General features: G+C 35.9%; 2 protein-coding genes across 3 annotated transcripts; one reads left to right on the top strand and one right to left on the bottom strand.

Annotated features, from left to right (window-relative positions):
• Positions 1-660: 660 nt before the first annotated feature.
• On the bottom strand, positions 661-14,394 carry LOC140758136 (exocyst complex component 5-like). 2 transcript variants are annotated; one of them, XM_073094190.1, is made up of 24 exons: positions 14,202-14,390; positions 13,955-14,128; positions 13,807-13,881; positions 11,975-12,076; positions 11,757-11,807; positions 11,555-11,660; positions 10,396-10,515; positions 10,211-10,302; positions 9,756-9,927; positions 9,598-9,674; positions 9,407-9,502; positions 9,219-9,309; positions 8,167-8,252; positions 7,872-8,039; positions 4,582-4,635; positions 4,380-4,502; positions 4,165-4,257; positions 3,946-4,086; positions 3,274-3,368; positions 3,110-3,194; positions 2,360-2,418; positions 1,229-1,327; positions 1,064-1,147; positions 661-938 (listed from the first exon to the last, which is right to left on the bottom strand). In XM_073094190.1, the coding sequence occupies exons 1-24, from the start codon at positions 14,265-14,267 to the stop codon at positions 869-871; spliced, it is 2,379 nt and encodes a 792-aa protein (XP_072950291.1). In that variant the 5' UTR covers positions 14,268-14,390; the 3' UTR covers positions 661-868. The 2 variants fall into 2 exon arrangements, with proteins under 2 accessions (XP_072950291.1, XP_072950292.1); XM_073094191.1 differs by lacking the exons at positions 661-938; positions 1,064-1,147; positions 1,229-1,327; ... (1 more) ...; positions 3,110-3,194; positions 3,274-3,368 and adding an exon at positions 3,380-3,712 and having other exon boundaries at positions 14,202-14,394.
• A 4,510-nt stretch (positions 14,395-18,904) lies between these two features.
• On the top strand, positions 18,905-21,311 carry LOC140780217 (inactive LRR receptor-like serine/threonine-protein kinase BIR2). The gene has a single exon (XM_073125627.1). The coding sequence runs from the start codon at positions 19,068-19,070 to the stop codon at positions 20,901-20,903; it is 1,836 nt and encodes a 611-aa protein (XP_072981728.1). The 5' UTR covers positions 18,905-19,067; the 3' UTR covers positions 20,904-21,311.

Raw genomic sequence — 21,311 nt, 5'->3', positions numbered from 1 at the left:
AGTTGCTTATGTTTTAGAATATAAAATATTAATATTACTGTTTTTGATAAGCTTAAGTTATTAAAATAGTTGATGAGTTAACGTGCTGTCAAAGCTGCTGTTTACATATATTAAATCAGTATTAGAATATAAAATATATAAGATTCAAGTTTTCCTGAGTGGTTGGTGTGTAAACATCTTCACAGTATTCCTAACAGACATGCAGATATATAGAGTTTAAGCACTAATAGAGGTGGTATCAAAGCTAAACTCTTCACTGTTAAACCTTTGGAAAAAGGAAATGCATCACGAGATTAACCACCAGAAGGATGGCAGATCTATCATTTCACACTAGAACACATCTCATTTAGATTTGCTGGAGTAAATGCTGTGACAATGACGCACATCTCCCTTCTTATGCATCTTTCTTGGCTTTTGTTTTCCTTTCCATTTTCCATTTTTTTTCTTCTTCTTGAACTGAAGCTTAAAAAGTATCACACTTCACACCCGACAAGTCTTGCTCAGGTATCTCGGATGAATCCTCATTATTCATTAATACATAACATGCATTCTTTAGCAGTTTCAGAGTCCGATTCCGAGCATTAACAGCATACTGCCTATAAGGCTGTAATCACAAACTGAAGGTTAACCTAGTTTGAGAGATCTGGACATGTACAAATGTAATTCAATTGGATAACTTTTAAAATTTCGTGGAAAGTTAACAACAATTTACAAAACGAATGGACTCGATCACAGAAAAATTCATTTGGTCAACCAGAATCACTAAATTGTTCAAGGACACTAATAGGACTTCTGCCAACTGAGGAGAAAAGTATAGAGGGCTTTTTCTACCAAGAATGCCCATTTCCTTCTTCCATTGTGACTACTATTACGATGTGATGCTCTTGACTATAGCTGCGATTTTGGCAGTCTTATAATCGTCCCTCAGTTGAATGAATCTGCAATCGGCAAAACACAGTCAATGTAGAAAGTATACCTCTAGTATAAATGATACTCTGGTAATAGCGAAAGCATGCTTAATTGGAAAAAAAAAAGAATCATTATAATATGGTTCATGATTTACTTTAATGCATCTTTCTGCATATTTGGGGTTCCTTCTACCAAGGAAGCAATGCTTTCCGGAGCCACAATAAAGACATTTGCCATGCTGAAAACATCATGTTAGCTCCTCAAACTATCTCTCACATAGGAAAAATTTTTTTAATCAGATGGAAGTATATATACATACGTCCCCAGCGATTCAAATTTTTCATCAATGGAAGGCGCATTAAACCTGCGAATAAATTCCCCGTACTCCGTAATGTCACGCTTCAACCGTAGGCCACCACTGCAAATAAGCACAATAGAGAAGATGAACAACAAAGGTATACGGTGCAAGAAGCAAAAGAAGATGATAGAAGATAAAGCAATTCTGATAAATATCAGCCTCCTCAGGTATTTCTAGAGTTCAAAATCCCCTCCCAAACCTTTTCTAGTTTAGATGTTTGAAAGGGAAACTGCTGAAACTAATTACATATGACATGGTGTCCGACAAAAGTAAGTGTAACACAGCAAGTTTAGTCCATGTTTCAAGAGATAGTTACCTGCACCAATCACCTGATAAAGGAAGCAAAATCTTGAGACTATAAGTAAAATTGCATAAAGTTTTTCCTTTTCCAATGTTGCCCCATTTGTCAATTGTTTCATCTTGAGCCAACTTTGTCAGTTATTATCTCATAACATATCCAATTGCTAGTGTCTAGCCCTAATTAACAGCATGTGTAACTTGGTGAGATAAAAATCAACATGGTCATAACCCAAGATGGAAAATGAATAACTTTCCTATTGACTATAAAATATAATACCAGATAAGTTGATCATGTTGCAACTATCTGCTCTTCAGAACCTTCATTGAGGAACTAGATAAGAGTCTGGATCCACTTGAATAATCTTCTTTCATTCTTAATTTCTTATTATAGTTCTTCAAATGCCACATCAATTGAATATCAGCATTTTGCAGCTCAAATGAGGTAGTAATGCACAATCACATACAAAATTATCCTTTTTTGTTAATGTTTTTCAACAGCTGCATAACCCATTGATGTTTGGGCTTTTATGTTGTCATTGCTAAATGTTGCAGGCCTCAGCCAATGTCTGCTAAATGTTGCAGCCTTAGCCTATGTCGAACCTTAAGATTAATGTTACTTATTTCCTTGCTATCATTTGATCTTCTGCAGATGCGATCTTCATTTAAATACCTACATAAATTATTTGAAGTTTCTTCATGTTCTCAATTAATATAACATTATGATCCATCAATCAACTCTAACCATCATTATTTTGAGAAAGACAGCACAGCTATATAAATGAGAAGGATTACCTGGGACTAAATATAAACTTCTGCCAATGAGTAAGAAGTCCCTTGTGCAAGCGATTTCCCTAAAATCACAATATCATCCAAAAAGTATAAAAAGAAAGCTGAACAATCCTTTATACGATACCCATTCTAATTAAGTCATCTGATAATGAGCAAACAGAAGACAGATCTTTTTCTCATCAATATAACGAAGTGCATATATGTGGTGATGTGCTTAACATAGTAGTCTAGTAGATTGGTAAAGCACATGTATCTTTTTCTCCCTATTGCAGGTTGCCGATGCATGACTACTAGATGAAATGGAAACTTGATTCTCCATAAGTCATAGATCTTCTAAACTAAACTGCTTCTCATGCTAGCAACTCATCTCATCCAATGTAGGTCAGGAGTAGCAGAAGAAATATCAGGAAACATGCAAAAATTTCCAGGATAAGGATCCTAATCTCTTATTAATTGAAGTACACATTGAAAAGTAGATATGTGCATGTCCACAAGCACACAAAATAAAGAGACTCTGATACTCTGAATTTTGTAAGACTTGTGTCATAAATGTTTGACTTTTATAAGCCTTGTATTGGTTCAAGTTTGTGTACACAACTGAATCCATATATCCAGGCTACAAATACATACTCTAAAAAGACAAGGATAGTTTTACCAGATCAGTCATAAACTACACTACTTCTACCAGATGATCATATTAGATACATCAAATGTTCTGTTGCAAGGATTATTCAGCAAGAGGTATAAGCATACCAGTTCAGTCAAAAATGATTGTTTGTTGAGACCTTCTAGAGCATTAAATGCACCTTCCAGAACACGAGATAGGTACGAGACAACTCTTGACAAAGGGCAGCAAATGTGTTATGTCACATGAAAATTTGCTAATCTACAAAAAAAGAACATAGATATAAAAGAACCTTATGCAAGCATCTGTTGGTCGGTGGTCCGGTGCAGTTCCATCATCAGGAGCACGGTAATCTGTAGGCCTCTGTTCCGATGATAATCGTTCAACCTACAGATTTTGCAATTAGTCTATGAATTATGTAGAGTTATATTATATTAAGGGTATTTTGATTTTATCAACTGTCTGAGCTTAGGCACACATCCGTTAGGCCATTTGATGGTCACTCTGTTTGTAATCCTTATTACATAATTTTCTACAAAGATATGATCAGAAAAAAATCAGTAAGTTAAAATTAAAGGCTGAACGCTTTTACTGCAATTAACAATCTTATGAATTAAACTGTCTTCCAGAAAATGAGAAATTATCTCAGACAAGATGTAAGAAGCAAACATGTCTTGCTCAAAACTGTGTCACAATTGAAAGGATACACGTAAGGCTTCTCTGTTTAGCACCTGCATGGAAAATCATAGTTGCAGTAAACAGAGAACATGATGACACCATACAAATCATTCCAAATTCATTAGCATATTGACCTCTGCACACATGGTGTGGATACTTATACCAATATCTTAATTGTTTTCCTGGATCAAAATACTTTGTTAAGATGAGACTTCTATAGTCTTGAAGGACGAAATTATATCACATCCAACAATGGAAAGAGGAAATATACTGAAAAGTTACATACCTCAGCCATTACAGTGTCGATGCACTGTAAAAGCCCCTTATGAGCAGCAGCTTCAATGCTGGAGACTGCTGTAGTCATCTCTTCACAGGAATTAGAACCATGCACAGGAAGTAGGAGCGGAGAGATAGCATTGGAGAAGTACTGAATAAAAAGAAGAGTCATAAATAGCGGCAAAATTGCAAGACATAAGTTAAAACATTAAAGTTTTGCATAGATTACTTGATGAACTATTGCCAAACTGTTTCCACTTTGTTGCACAGCAATCATGAAACATCTGAAGCTACTCTCACCAGCCGCAGAAGCAGCCTCCGCCTGCAAATTAACCACAATGAACTGATCATGAATTTCCATATATGTTTTGTATGAATAAATGGTTTAGCATTGGTATCTCATTAAGGAACAAAAAGTTCAGTATCAAAAGAGAAGTATCATACTGCAGAAGTAGGTTCTGCAGTAGCCCATCTCTTAACACTAGCCCCAATTCTATCTCTTAATGCTGCAGCCTCAGTTAAACTCTCTCTGGCACGCTCAAGTCCTTCAGTTAAATATTGGCTGACCTGTGGATGATTCACAAAGCAATTATAGCACAGATGACATAGCATGTAGTCTAGCACACAACAATTACGTTGTACTTACTTGATCAAGCAAGCAAGTAAACACAGATCTCACATTAGCTGCAACCACAGCAGGCTGTCGAAGAAAATGTACAAATTATTTTTTGCAACCAAAAGGACATTATAAGACTTTATCAAGGTTCTGTGATGAATCTGAGCAAGTACTGCCATATTCCTCAAAAGAAGTTATGAGAATATTTTGTTATGGCTTACAAGATATGTACTTGCAGGAATAGCTTTCATCAAATGAACTACAATGTACCTGAGCAGATGTAAATAAAATAAAGAAAATCTTCACACTGAAAAGAAAATGTATTCAATTGCCTATTCAGTCCATGTGTCTCCTTTCCCAGACAACCTTGTTTGCAGGAAATAAAGTAAACCATGTTACCTCCTCCTTCCACCTTGTCTTTTATCAACTATATTATGCATTCCATGATTGGGAACTGAAACAAAATCTAATGTGGACACCAGTCTGAGATTATTGATCAAACACTTATAAAATCGCAGGTACAGAAGGACAGCCCACCCAATGACACTTTGGCTGGGTGACAGATTATAAGAGAGAGAGAGAGAGAGAGAGAGAGAGAGAGAGAGAGAGAGAGAGAGAGAGAGAGAGAGAAAGAGAGAGAGAGAGAGAGTTTCTATGTTTACCTATTAAGTACTTTGATCTTTTTTTGTATGGATATTTTAGTCTGTTTTTCTTTTTAGTTATTGCATATATAAAGGCTTTAAGGCTTTGTTAAAGGGCAACGAATGATTATTATTTTGATACCTTCATATTTTCTTTTGTTAATGGATTCCAACACTTCGTTGGTGGATTCCACAAGTTTGGTTATTATTGTTCATCGTCTAGGATATTGTTCTACATTAGATTGGTATCAAAGCTGAAGATCCTACTACTCATCATTTGATTATCCTTGGCCATTTTGTAAAGATCCTAATTTATGGACGGTCCACCCCTATTTGCACTTCCTCACAAGTTTTAAACTCAAGCACTTGCATTGTGAACGTTGGACCAAAAATAGCCGTGTCAGTGTGGCACGACACCTAGCACGGAGTGTGCCAATGGCATAATCTTGTGCCGATGAAGAAACTATATTTTTTTTAAATTTTTTTCTTATTTCTATTGATCATCGTCAAACAACTTTCCTGTTATTCTTGTGTCAACTAATAAAGTTATTATTATTAATATGATAGAAGATTATCAATAGTATTTAACGTAATATTCTCGTGTTATTCTTGTGCCAGCAAATGAAGTAATTGATCCTCCCCATAAATCTACGTTTAATTAGATATTAGTTTTAATTATTGAACTATTATCAATTCATATTATGTGTTCAATTCTAGTATGGAGTATCCAATCATTAATATAACTTTTAATAAATGTATTTAATCATATTATATGTTGAATAATATTTATATTTGACTACTGCTATATTTTTAATAAAATAGGTCATTTATAAAAAATAATCTAAAGATAAAAGATTATAATGTAGGTTTTAATACATATATTCAAACTAAAAACTAAAGATTGACGTGTCGAAGTCCTAAAAATATCTTTTAATATTCTATTTTTTATTGAAAATATGTCAAATGCATGCCAGTAGCACGCAAGGCCATACCACTAGCACGTAGAGGTATACCGAGGACATGTGCCTTCAACATGACCACCGTTGCACCGGACTGTATCAAAATCCGTCACACATTAAGCACAATAAGTTTCAAACTTGAAGAAGACTTCAATACCCTCACTAAGCTGCAAGAAGAGATCATTGTCATAATCAAGCCACATAAAGAAATTGTCATCATCGAAAAATAAGAACTTGTTGTCACCGTCGAACCACGAAACAAGATTTGGCAGCCATCTTCTCGAGTTCCTCCATCGTCATCGTCATGTTGTTTTTGTGTCATCCAATAGATGTCAGCCGCTAAGTCCTTCACCGTCTTTATTATCACAATCTCCTTAGTAAAATAAAAATAAAAATACAAACTAATAAATTTCACTTTCTTTCCTTTTCTACCCACTTAGTTTATTTTCTTCCCTCTCTATGTCCCACCACAAATTGGGCTAACTTCAAATTTGGCATTTGCCCCCAAATTGCAATGTGGAATTAATTTTCTCCATGTGTCCCACCACCCAAACCAAATTCTTTCTTTCCAATTTCTGCAGCAACCTAGCTCGAGCCCCTCCTTGGTGTTCTATTTTTTTTTTTTTTTGGTTCTCTTTTCCACTATTGCCTACTCAAACAACCCCTCCACCCAAACCCACCTCGCCACCTTAATCTCTCTTGCAACACCACCTCAACATCACATAAAATCCACCTCGATGTAGCCACCCAACCTCAACACCGCATCTTACGTACTTGGACGTTACCACCATCTCACACTCTCTAGCGATGCCACCATCACCTTCAGTTCCATCTCTTCTACCACATCTCCCACGACCTCAGTTGTCATCGCCACCACAACCGTCATGGTTGTCATATCTGCCACCATCATCCTGCTCCTATGTCACTATCAGTTGCCTTCACTATACCACATCGATTGTGACAGTACGATAGATGTTCTAGTAGAATCATCGAAATAGGTAATTCTTTCACATAATATATGTCTTAAGCTTATTTCCAATAGTGTTTATCCATTTATTTATAATAGTATTTGTCTTAAGCTCAGTGTGGAATCTCTCATCACATACTTAAGCATCTAAAAATCTTATACCTTACCTTTTGCTAGTTTGATTACACCATCATAACTCTTTTCGTTACTAAACTTATTAATGGTGCAACAAGCCAATTTAGAGGAACTCGACATACTTTGGTCACTGTTTACACGTACTACTAGTTTGCAATTAAACTGTCTAATCGAGCCATTTTTCAGCATATTAATTCCTCATAATCAGTTTTAGATTATCCTATCATTACTGGTTGTGATTCATTAATGATCTTTCGACATCTCATTGCATGTCTTACATTAATTGGTTGCATCTTACGTTATGAAGTCACATTTGCATGAACCTATGTAGTGGGTGTGTGACATCCATAAAATTATCCAAGAGTCGTCTGAGAGACACCATTAGCCTCACCACAAAATTTGATGGCTTGGTCGTGCAAACAAAAGATAAAAAGTTTAAAATTCCTAATTATGATCTCTTTCTGTTCAAGTTATTAGATCCTTGTATCCTTGTTGATATATGAAAATAAACTTGAATAGTTTTTTTGACTCAACATATATAAGTTAGTTTTCTCTAATGCCATGATTACCATCTATAAAAAATTATCAGAACATTCACTATGATAAACTAATCCAAACCTGAGATGAAAATAAAGTGCATCTAGATATTGCTTCCTCATTCCAGTGGACAAATTCTTTTATTATAGTAACAGATATCTGTTTCTTGGAGGAATCAAACACTTCTTTTGACTTTACAATCCCAGTTGATTCAGATTGTTGCTGGACCTCAGCACGCAACTCCTCCATCTGCAAAGAAACAATTCTTAGAAGTTAAAATGACAGTAGTGCAGCCTAAATAGATATTCTTCTACAATGGACAAGGCTGGCCAAATTAACACTCTCAGTGAACCAAATAGAGTTATCAAGGAATGACCTTCAACTGATATAACTGTTCGAGTGATGCTTGCTCAATTTCAACATAATCATCTTTGTGGGGAAGAAAAAATGACTCAGTGAGACCTGAAGCAAAAGAAGAAAAATGAAAGAATATCTATGCGATACAACTTTGAAATGAATATGGTTCTGTGGTCAAAGAAAGCTGGTCCTTGAAGCATTCGAATCCTGCATCAGCTTGATCTTCATGCTTTAGCTTGATCTTCATCCTTAAAGCATTCAAATCCTGCCTCAGCTTGATCTGCATGTATCTGACAATTCAATTTTTTGTATTCTGTTCAATATTGTTTGTAGGCATGGACTCAACAACAAGAAGAAAGCTGACAGATACCCAAAGACGAAATCAATATCTCATTGTGCTGTATCCCAATTGAATTCTTAAAGTGCGAGGATGCTGAGGAATGTCAGTCTCTAAAAGATGGGGTATGTGTGTCAAAGTACCTAATTGGTGGAAGTAGGAATGCTTGCAAGAGTTGAACAGTGACGTTTCTGCGTGTAAGATTCTTCTTTACAGGTAAGTTCTTGATAACTCTCCCATGACTATGAAGTTCTTACTATTGATTTGCTCATCTTCTAAGGTTCCTCTTTAAGATAGGCAGTGGTATCCCCTTTCTGGTCAATGAATCCCACTGCAAACTTGTCTTGTTTTAGTCTGAAGAACGAGACAACGACGAAGTAGGAGTAACTATTGCCTATGGGGATCATTATTGATGGGCTTGCCAACCATGCCCCTTTTTGCAGCGTTGCTCTGCCAATGACTAACTTGCATGCAGCAATGCTACGGTACAAAGTTTTTGACAAATTACAACATTCACTGAATCTTGAGTACTATCATAGGTCGTGACCATTTAAGAAATATTTCACAGTTTCAAGCAAAATTGCTAGGAGACACCTGATAACACTTCATCTAGATAGAGAACCAATGAACTGGCTGATATTTTAGTGGCACAGCGGAAACTGAAGATGGCAAGATGCTGATGTACAGTATCAAGAAAATGCATAAATACAATAATTAATGAGCATCCTATATACCTTCAACATCCAAGTTCCCACAGCCCACAGATCTCAACTCTTTAGCTAGTTCTTGTGTCTTACCATATGTCAATGCAAGAGTTCTTAGATACTGCAACCCCATTTCAACAGAAAGAAATGTTAACATCATGGACCCCTGATACGTGTATACAGATAAAAGTGAAAAAAAAAATAGTAACATGACTTACTTGTAGAAGGCCTCCATATTGGATAGGAGGTATGTTAAGGGATGGTCTTACCAAGAGCTTGTCAAGAATTGCTGTCACCCTTTGCTCTAGTACTCGCTGAAAATTGACATGACAAATCTTAAGTTCATACATTAGTTGCTTCATGAATCTTAAATTCCAGCTTCCAACAGTATGGGAATCCATTGATATACCTGCACAAAAATTGACATGACATCATCTGGAGATGGGAAGACAGCAATTACTGTTTCTGCCTCGTTCCTGATGGTGCCTGCAAAGAATGTCTACAATTAGGAGGGCCTGATGCTGAAGAGGAATATTTTTATATTCACCAACAAGAAAATATAAGAACCTGTTATTTCTTTATAAAGTGAAGAAAGACCATCTGCAATATTGCTAGTGCCAGGAGTTTGCGAATCCTGTTCCTCAAGGACAAGTTTGATGTCTGTGTTCATAACCTCCACATCAATAAACATCGGACGTGATCCTACGTAATGCTGCATTGCACTAGTCCCCCTGTTAAACTTCACAACCAGCCATGCAAGATCAAAGTTCATTATAGAGTTATATACCTTTCTGTAAAGTAATAATGTTACAAACTAGTTTTACACTGCAAAATTAGGGTTTACTCTGTAGCCAACAAAGATAACACCACTACAATTCGTAGTTGAGAATTTTAGTCAATTAGTTGAGAACGGTGACCAATTATTCAGCATTTGATGGTACTGTATGTAACCATATTATAAACGATGTAGATAATATATCAGAATGGAGATGAGGTGAAATACTGAAATTGCGGTCTCATACCTGAGACAAAATTTTAGCACATTGTGCCATAGCGGGTAAGTCTTGTCTCTGCGACGCTGCATCAAAACGAGACAACAATCTATTCTCCAATTCTGAAGGTGGGCATCATAGGGAATTACACAAATTAGAGTTAAGAGGAAGGGAAAAAAGATGCAAAAGTAAATAGCATGTGCACTGAATCCTACCATTGCAATAATCTTGGAGATTTGCAACAGCAACTTCTAACCCACTGCTTGCGTTTGTGTCACCATCTCCTAGTGGCGCACCGGCACCATGTCTACTTACGTCCTCTTCAGCATATGACCCTATTTTAGAGGAAAAAAAAAGGTCTTATCAAGAAATAAGCCCACCTAGTCATGATTATGAGAATAATAATTATAGTCGAAATCGGGTTTTTTATTTGCATGTATAGCTCTCAAAAAGTTGGTTTCCATACGGAGACCCAAAACACTATTGTTTGCACCAATTCCAAACCTAACAAATCGTTAAAATTTTTATTAATCTAATTATAAACATACAAAAATACTTTTAATATTGTCTGTATACATTCCGACCAGTTAAGGATATTTATGTCTTCTCATTTGTTACATTAATAAAGTTTTAATTTGTGAACTGTCAAAAATTAAAATGAAGGTTAACCACGAAAAAACATGGATTCGAAAACTACATATACAAATATAAAATTTAGAAGGGCATCTAGGCAAATCAAGAAATATGGGAGGGTGAATGTAAAAAAGAAAAAAGGAAAACCCTCCGTATATTTGAAAAAGTTCTTGTTGGTGAAAAATATAACTTTACCTTAACCAAATAATATTTCCAAATCTTGACATGGTAGTAAGATGGTCTATATATACTGACACTAAGTAATTGACCATGTATGCCATGAAGAATTTCATGAAAAGGTCATATATCTAAAGTAGAAGGATCAGAAATGTAAACTTGAACTCCAGCCAAACTCTACTCACCATTGGACCACCGATTGGAGTAACCCTTTAGTAATACATTTTCTGTTTTCTGGTATAATTCCTATTTATAATTATCTCTATGTGGTAATAGGCATGGATAATTGGAAGATCAATATCACTACATGAGTTCCTTCCCCCCAAATCTTAGAGTAGCTAACCAGAATAATGCAAGCAATACCTGGGGAGAACAAACTACGAAGCGGATCATAAGTGAAAAGCAAAAATCTTCAAGCAACTTCAAGTATAATATGTTATACCTACAACATGTAAACAACGCGTAGAGTTTACATTATTAGATACTAAATGCCCTAGAAAAATAGTAGATTTTGCTTTGAAGTTTGATCAAAGAAACTGAGCTTAAAAATTAGCAAGAGCTCACTCAATTTAAGTGCAACTGAAGCAGCCTCAGCAACACGACTGTCATCAGAAAACAATGGTGAAAGTCCAATAAGATCACCAGGGCTGCTGTTGAACTCCATCAGATACTGCAAATTTTTTGATAAAATTTATTTAAGCCATACGGGAAATTTATCATAATAACAGAAGCTAGATACCTCAAGACTCCATATTCACGTACTTACCTTTATATGCTCTATTGTTCGATTAGCAGTTTCTCTCTGAGATTCTGCACTCTGACAAGCAAAAGAGAAGGAACTCATAGATAGGGGGAAAACAGTGTATAAGTTGAAAGATGCTCTCTTTTTTTCATTCATGTAGAAGAAAATATATGTAAGGTATCTAGGGAAGAAAAGGACAGTCAAATCTCACTGTTAGCTAATGATCTGCAACTAAATTTTACCTGCAACTGGTCCCCAATTCTTGCAGCAGTCTGCCGGACAGCTGAAATTCGGGAATCTAACCTTGCAAAGTTATTAAAAAGGCCATCTACAACTTTTTCCACCTGAATAGGATTATTGAAAGAATATTAACAAGCAACCAAAAGCCTTATTTAATACATGATTAATAATTGGTCTCAATAAATGTAACTTCCATACATAGCTTGGTAGGAAATAACAAACTAATCATTTTATTCTTATAGCGTATTAGACCAAAAACAACACGCTAATCATAACCATATGCTGACCTCATTATTTAGAAGCAAGTGCACTTAAAAAATGACAACAAAGATCTAGTCATAATGAAATAAAAAAAATGTCAACGAAAATCAAAAAGTTCTCATAGATTAAAGAAAAACCCAGTAGAACTTCATTCAAAAAACAGAAGAAAAAAAAATACAATGCGGTTTCAACTAATAGGGCATTGCAAGATCACTAATAGCAAGTCCACAATCAACCACAAGAAATAGAACCATAAGATATTAAAATTTAAGTATACAGAGGTTGGAAAAGGAAAGCATTAGAGAAGCTTCAAGCTTCACACAGGTGTGAGAGATACAGGGGAACTGGTAGCAGTCATGCTTCGTGAAAGAGAAGAAGCTTCTCTGGATTTGAGTTAGGTTTTTTCTATATTTAATGTGTAATATTTGTTCTCATGTAATTGATAAATTGTGCTTCAAACATAATTTTATTCATGTATCATGTCTAACTTTTATGCACGAGCTTTAGCATAAGTTACGAGATATTAGATGAAAAATATTGAAGTGAAAAACGGATGAAAAACACATATAACATAGATTTTTCATGTACTAGACATTTAAAGATAGTTCTAATGGAGTAAGATCGAAAAAGCAGAGAAAATTTCTTTCTAAGGGATGTTCGAATGTATGTACAGATTGCAAAATTCTTGAGAGGAATCTACATTGTTGTGAGGGTAGTTCTAATATTTTGTGGCAGAGATATATAAATGACCTAAGATTTAACCCTGGGTTTACTAAGACGGAGCATCAACTTCGAGGATCACTGAAGTTGGAAAATTAACACGAAAAGTAGTACATCTCAAGCTCGAGTTAACAAGACCTTAGATATATAGTTGTGGGTATTAATGTGCGATATTTAAGTCTATTTTGTAACAGCTATATTTGGTTTTAGTAATTAGTTTGATCTCAAATAGGATCCTTGGATTTTTACTATGAGTTTAACGGGTTTTCCACATAAAAATTTGTGTGTTTATGATGGCCTCTTTACGTTTTTTAAATATTATTATATTGATACTGTGTGGTAAGATCGGATCCCCTAGGGTTTTATAATTTTCATAATGTATCAAGAACCCACAATCAGGAGAGCTGATAGAATGGAAACCAAATTGGATTGCATATTAGTTAGGATACAACGAGCAAAAAGACAAATGCATTAAAAATGTGTTGCTTAAAACCTTATGTGCAGATGTAATTCCAGTTAGAAGGCACAATATCATCAATGACAATAAATCCTCATTTTAGTTGTAGAGATTATAACACTCCAACTCAAAATTATTAGCACTGACATATTCCTAACCCCTGGAGATGCCTCGATCTGAAATGTGTGGTAAATTTTTTTATGAAACATCACATTATCAACTACCCATATCTATAGTTCTTCAACCATCTCAGTCCTTCGCACAAAACAAAACTCGACAAGAAAGTCTCAGAAGGAGCGTTGAAATCTTTATAACATGTATACCTTACACAAGAAAGCTATCGAGTACACAAACTTTGACATTTATGCATCATACACAACCAATGCGAAGACTAACCTTCGCAAGTGCTTTGCGATCCGCAGCATCGTAACCGGCGACCTCCTCCTTCAGATTACGGAGCCTTGTGTCAACCTACAACTCAAAGAATCCCAATTCGCTCCACAAACCCCGATAGCAAAAAAATTAATAAACAAAATCACGATACCTGGCGATGGAGATCAACCAATTCCTTGCAGGAATCCGTGAACAGCATAAGGAGCTCATCCACCGCCGGGAACATCGGCGCTTCCGCCCCCGGCGAACCCGATTCCTCTTCTTGGAACTCCGGGAGGAGCTCCTCCACCAAGCTCTCGAATAATCCATCAAAAGAGAAATCTCCCTATAGATTTCGACGGGAATCATATCGAACATCCAAAAATCCAAAAAATGAAATCGAGAAGGGAATCGAGTACCTTGAAGTCTTCCAAGGAGAGAGTGAAGGGTACAGCAGTCGAATCCGAAGACTTCGGGGATGACATATGGATTGTCGAAATCTTAATACTCTTGGATTTGAATCGAGAAATTGGGAATTTCTAGAGAGAGAGAGAGAGAAAAAGAGACGGCTTCTTCCCGCTTAATTCAGTTGGTATTCCGGTGGGAATGCTCTGCACGTCAAAATGGACGGTGTGGATGGGAGAAATGTGATTGGATGATGATGATGATGTAATAGGGAATATGCGTAGCTATATACTTGTCTTTATTACGTAATTGCCACACTTTCAAAATATCTATGTTTAAAATATTATATTTCCCACTGTTAGACTCCTTTAGAATTTATTCAAACTTAATAAATACATACAAATTATTAAATTACCCTTCTTCTTGGAATTTATACCTTAAAATATTTAATAATTTAGCGTTTTATTAAGGACTACTGTGAAATAAATTAGTTTTAATATTAAGTTTGTGACGTGGTACATTTGGGTAAATAAAGTTTAACAGGTGGAATATTATTAAGAAAATGAGGTCAAAGAACCCCATATGAAAGATATGTGCACTACCTTTTTTATTTTATTACAAATTTATGATTGACACCCTATCTTTTTAATATTTAGTTTGAGCCCGATGTAAGATGATTTTATAGGACAATAGAATGTCGGATTTTTTTTAAATACCCTCTCTTATCTACCTAGAAGAGGATTCTTTAAAAATAAGCAATATATTTTTTGGGGTAAATTATAATTAAAACTCCTGTGATGTTACCTGATTTTAATTTATTTTAGCGTATTTTAAACTTAAGCACTTAATTTTTGTATAGTTTAAGCTAAAGTTGCCGCTGTTAATTAACTATTAATGAAAATATAAAGATTTAATTATCTCTGAAAAACTTAATTTTGCTTGAAGATGGTAAATATAATTTGGCCATTTGTATTGTTTATTTGGATAAAAACACTTTGGGTAAGTTATATTTTAATATATATGATTATGTCTAAATTTACTCCACCATCCAATAGTTTTATTTTTATTACTTTACCAACCTACAAGTTAAATTTAAATATACTTATTAGAGATAAAATTATAAATAATTGGATAAGCTTTCGAACATATTTAAACTATTCGATCCGAATACGAATTCAGATATTGATAAAAATTTTATAAAAAAATTCATATACGAATTTGAATATGGGTATATTTTTTTTTAAAAAAGAAACTAGAATATGGATACGGATATGGATTCAGATATTTGTTTACTCGCATATTTTTTAAAATAATTTATAATTTTTGGTTCACTTATTTAGACGGTGAATACTTATATTAATATTATCGACGTGGTTTGTGTTATTTGTAAATTTTGTTTTTGCTATATTTTTATATGTATTTGACATGCAAGAATTTTTTTTTAAAAATTTTTAATATTTTTGTTAATTGTGTCTAAAAGAAAAGTCATAATTCGTTTAAAATTCAATCCGTATCCATTTAAAATCTGATCCTCTATTTGAAAATTATATAAGATTTTAAATTTTGCTATTTGTCAAATATTTGTATCTGAATACAAACGTTGAGTGATTCGTTTTCACTTATAGGTTAAATTTTTTATCAAATTATTTATAACTATATCACTAATGAATATCTTCAAATTTTAATTATAAATTAGTCAAATATAATAAAAATAATATTAATATTAATTTAAATATAATAGTAAAAGGGATAAAGGCGATACAAATAAAATTATAAAAGATAAAATAAATTTACACCTAGCGTAGAAATGATATAGTTCGCCCAAAAATAATGTGGTCAGAACTACGGAGGTGTTAATAGTGATTAAATTTAAAATACAAAAGTACAAGTTAAAATTAGACCAAAACATAGGGTGTAAAATATAATTTATCCAATCTGTTATCATACGTTAAAAAAAGTGTAACAGGGTGTAAGATGGCATTTTATCCCAGGTCTTCTTAGTCTTCTAAGAACCTTTTCTTTTTTTCTTCTTTCTTCTTTTTAATGAATCTGATACTTATTCTTCTACGACTATAAACTTTTTGTTGGTAATTCCATGTATTTAATATAAATTTTTTATTAACTTTAAAGTAAGTTTTAAGTAGGGCCCACATATTATTAATGATAGTTTAATGATAAAGTTAATTTAGCTTAAAGAGTATTTATTATCATATATTCACTTAGTCAAATCCATAAAAAGAATTGAATGAAAATTGGTTCTAAACTGAATATCACGGCAATAGAAAAGGAAAAGTAAGTTTAATACTATATATTAGATATTTAAGAAATATTAGTATGATATATAAGTAACAAACTTCTTATGGGTTTTGGATCAAAATGGGTACATAATTTGTGGGTAAATGTTACTATGTAACTTAACTCACGCGTGCGTCGCCCAGCCCGGCTCGGTTCGCACGAGTCAAGTCCAATTTTATTTTTTGCCTCTTAGACCAACTTCCACTGTTCCAGAAATAATCAGTGGAGAGAATTGATTTTAAGGAGATAGTATTCAACACTAGACTTAGATTATTTAGAATTTTATATTTTTTTATTTTTGATCAGATTTTTTGTGACTCTTTAGAATCCGATTGTTACCGTCAACACTTTTTATTTATTTATTTATTTATTTTGACAAATTTGGAGCTTATTATTCTAGAATTCGTTTACTGGCTGTTACCTTAAAAAGCTAGGTGGGAAACATAAATCCATCTTCTTTTTAAATTAAATAAGATATTTTTTTTCAAAAAAAACCCTCCGATTTTTTTTTAGTTATTGGGTCTTTCTTAATTTTATATTTCTAATTATACTGTTTTAAAAATCTATAGTTTTTGTGCGATGCCCTTGAGATTACTTTTTTATACCTTTGAGTTAAAAAATTAATTATTATATTTTTTTAACTTTTTTTAATTATTGTCTGAGTTATTAATTTTATTTAATATAAATTGTTTTTCGTAGAATAAATAGCAAATGATATAATTATATAAATCATCGGATAAATAGCCGTTTATTAACAATCCTTTTGTTTCTTTTAGACTAGTTCTCTAAATAAGTTTAAAATTTACTTATTTGAGTTTCGCAAATTAATCTAGAACTGTCAAAAACTCAAAATGATAAATATATTATTAACTAAAAAATTATAAGAATATTTTTATCTTTTTCAACCCTTCCTTATTTTTAAACCTTACAATTGTTTTATTAAACATATAAAAATATAAATCTCGACAACCTTTAATCTGTGTCAAAGACATGATAACCTCATTAGCCCTTTTATAGTGCTTTTAACTTTAATGGCAGCTGATGTGTCTGAAATTCGACCAATTTTAAGTATTAAATTTGGTGGACCAATTGTTTGGGTTAAAAGGTTTTGGTCTAGCTGCCTTACTCAGTGGAAGTTACAAGTTCACAAGTTAAAAGTCCATCTCGGATCAATTTATTGTGGGCAAATTATTTGGGTGTTGGTGGTTTAATTTTGACGGTTCAATTTAACTGAGTTTAATGGCTTAAAAGGTATGAAGACGTCGGTTTACGCTGAAGCTAGGAGCAATAGTTCAGTTGCACAATGATTTGGAGTGTAGATTTAAGACTATGTCTGTTGGTTAAATACTTAGTAATATATAAGAGGTTGTTTGATTGGAGATTTTTATAAATGCTGCATTAATAGATATAGTGTTTAATCCAAAAATCATTGTTTGGTTTGGTGTATCAAATTTAAAAAACTAGTTAGACTCGCATATATATTTTTAGTACCCGTTTGATCCAAGTGAATGTCAAGAGACTGCATTTATCCTAACTTGATCCATCCCTCTTTATCTCATTTAGTTATTTCAACAGAAACTTGATTTTATATTTCAACTGAAATTTGATTTTCTTTTAGTTGAGAATATAGATGCAGTCTTTTGGTTCTAAGAAATACAACTAAATACTTATAATTATAATGTCAAATATAGTATTATAAAATACAACGGTGAATACTTATTTACCAAATTCATTATTATAAAATATAAGTATACAACAAAACAAATATGTATTTAACAAATATTACATTATAAAATATAATCAACTATACAATCTATTTATTTCTCCAAATACAACAACTAGAGATATAATGCATATGTATTTTTAAATACAAGAAATTAAACAATTTCAAGTGTTTTTATATATGGGATGGATAAAGGGCCAAAGGCACTTAAGTCTCACCAAATTTTTAATTGTCTAGTTTAGTCTTCAAGCTATATACATCGTCGAATAATTGTTTCGAACCAAACACCGAGATCTGCTCCAAGCCGTTGTACTGTCGAACTATTTCTCCAAGCTAACTACACTGCTAAACTATTTCTCCAAACTAACTACACTGTCAAGCCATCAATCGGAATCAAGTAACCAAACCACTGAATAATTTCTTTATAGTATTATTTAACATAGACATGCAGTTACTCTACTAAAGTTTAGGTTGGTTATACGAGGCAGGATTAGACGCTTTATTAGGTTCATTCAGAGTCTTGGAACTCGTGAAAAAGAAGAAGATAAGTCGTCTCCGTTAAAGTTTTGGTCTAGAATCACTACTCAACCGTATACCCAATAAGAGGGCGACAACAAACCAACTGCAAGAAATTCCTACACCCGTATTCCCACATACAATCACCATCATCCTTTTCTCTCTCTCTCTCTGCCTAATCTTCTCACAGTTTGAAGTCAAAGACCACCAGCTCCTCTTTTACGCCCCCGCGAGTCCACGACTCCACGTCTACGCCTTCCTCCCTCCTCCCTTCTCCTCCCCATCTCTATTTCCGACCTTCTCCAATCCATCCATCCAATCCATCTATCAAAACCCTACGCAAGCCATGCCCCAATCCCGTCTCCACCATCTCCTCCTATTCCTCCTCTCCGCCTCTTTCCCCTCACTTCTCCACGCCGCCGCGGAGGACGACGTCAAATGCCTCCGCGGCGTGAAGTCAGAGCTTGGCTATCCGGAAGGAAGGCTAAATTGGAACTTCACCAACTCCTCCGTCCCCGGCTTCGTCTGCAACTTCGTCGGCGTCAGTTGCTGGAACCAGCAGCAGAACCGCGTCCTCGGCCTCTCCCTCTCCTCCTTCTCGCTCACTGGAGAGATTCCCTCCTCCCTCCAATACTGCGCCAACGCCAACGCCCTCGATCTCTCCTCCAATTCCCTCTCCGGCCCTATCCCGCGTGCTCTCTGCGACTGGCTCCCTTATTTGGTAACTCTAGACCTCTCCTCCAATTCGTTCTCCGGCCAAATCCCGCAGGAGCTCTCCAAGTGCCGCTATCTCAACACGTTAATATTGTCGAATAATTTGCTCAACGGATCGATCCCGGCTTCTCTCTCCATCCTTGATCGCCTTCACCAGCTCGATCTATCCAACAACCAACTCTCCGGCCCCATCCCTGAGCCGCTGGGCACGTCTTTTGGAGCGTCGATGTTCTCTGGTAACCCGTCACTCTGCGGCCGCCCGGTTAGCTCGGGATGCGGCAGCGGCGGAGGGTTGACTCGGACCAGCTTGATCGTGATCGTCGCAGCCGGGGTCTTCGGCGCCGTGGCTTCGTTGGTCCTCGCCTACCTGATCTGGCGGTGGTGTTTGTCGCCGAAATCTAAGGTCAATAAAGGCGGCGAGGATGGGAGGTGGTGGGCGGAGCGGCTACGGACGGCGCACTACCGGCTGGTCCCGGTCTCGCTGTTCCAGAAGCCGCTCGTGAAGGTGAAGCTGGCAGATCTGATGGCGGCGACGGGGGACTTCCGCGCCGACCACATCGTCGCCGCCGGGAGCGCGCGGGCCGGGACAGCATACAAGGCCGTCCTCCCCGACGGCTCCGTGCTTACCGTGAAGCGATTGCACTCTTGCCGGCTCTCCGAGAAGGCCTTCCGCGCCGAGATGGGCAGGCTCGGGCAGCTCCGGCACCCGAACCTCGCGCCGCTCTTGGGCTTCTGTGTCGTGGAGGAGGAGAGGTTGCTCATCTACAAGCACATGCCTAATGGCACTCTCACCGCCCTTCTCGGCGATTCATCTAATGTTTTAGATTGGCCTACGAGGCTCAAGATCGGTATCGGCGCTGCCCATGGCCTTGCTTGGCTCCACCATGGTTTCCAGATTCCAATTTTGCATCAGAACATCAGCTCCAGCGCTGTCCTTCTTGATGAGGACTACGAGGCTAGAATCACCGATTTCGGCCTTCCTTGGCTCATTAGTAGATCATCCTCCGGTGAAGGCTCCGACTCTAGTCCATTCTTGAATGGTGATTTTGGGGAATTCGGATACATCGGCCCCGAGTACGGCAGCAATCCGGTGGCTACCACCAAAATTGATGTGTATGCATTCGGGGTGGTGATGTTGGAGCTCGCGACTGGGCAGAAGCCTGCTGAAGTCATAGGCGATGTCACAGATGAAGGGTTTAAGGGGAATTTGGTGGACTGGGTCAATCAGCTTATGGGCACCGGCCGGATTGCCGATGCCATCGATAAGTCACTCCGGTGGAAGGGCCATGATGATGAGATTGTGCAGTTCATCAAGATTGCTTGTGGGTGCGTCACACTCCAGCCCAGGGAGAGGTTCTCCATGTACAGGGTTTATCAATCACTGAAGAGCATTGGAGAAAGATATGAATTCTTGGAGCAGCTCGACGAGCTACCTCTTGTTTATAGCAAGGATGAATCAGACAACTAGTAGTTTCAGATGTTGTTGGCAGCCCATTGCATCAAGCGATGAACCAGATTGTGAGGTAAATTGACAATAATTACTAGTTTTCAATTCTATCCTAGTGTGAAGTAATCATATTTATGTTGATCCATCTGTACTACTACTGTTGTATATTCATATATATTATATGCATAGTTTGTAGCTTTGTCAGTGTACGGGAACTAATTTTAATGGAGGGAGCTCTTGGTATGGGGCTCCCTCCTCTATGGTTATAAATTGTAACACAGTTACATGAGTTTTTTTCTTCATACGGTTGAGCATTAAACTTTATTTGCTCAGTACTTGCTTCAAATAGATATGAAACATCTTTAGCAATGCAACCATATGTAATTGTAATTTTAATTTTGAGTGCAATAATATGCTGAACTTTTGCTG

The sequence above is a fragment of the Typha angustifolia genome, chromosome 3, assembly GCF_048772165.1.
Source record: "Typha angustifolia cultivar Huaian chromosome 3, ASM4877216v1, whole genome shotgun sequence".
In the NCBI taxonomy this organism is placed as follows: Eukaryota; Viridiplantae; Streptophyta; class Magnoliopsida; order Poales; family Typhaceae; genus Typha; species Typha angustifolia.
This window is presented reverse-complemented; position numbering and strand designations above follow the sequence as displayed.

What these genes read in the sequence shown, in the direction of transcription:
- LOC140758136 (XM_073094190.1), bottom strand. Translation starts at nt 14,267, where the DNA reads ATGTCATCCCCGAAGTCTTCGGATTCGACTGCTGTACCCTTCACTCTC. An exon ending in TTCAGTTGCACTTAAATTGA is followed by an intron (nt 10,516 to 11,554) that starts GTGAGCTCTTGC and finishes CCTCTAAAATAG; the next exon opens with GGTCATATGCTGAAGAGGAC. An exon ending in GTTTGGCAATAGTTCATCAA is followed by an intron (nt 4,087 to 4,164) that starts GTAATCTATGCA and finishes CTTTTTATTCAG; the next exon opens with TACTTCTCCAATGCTATCTC.
- LOC140780217 (XM_073125627.1), top strand. Translation starts at nt 19,068, where the DNA reads ATGCCCCAATCCCGTCTCCACCATCTCCTCCTATTCCTCCTCTCCGCC.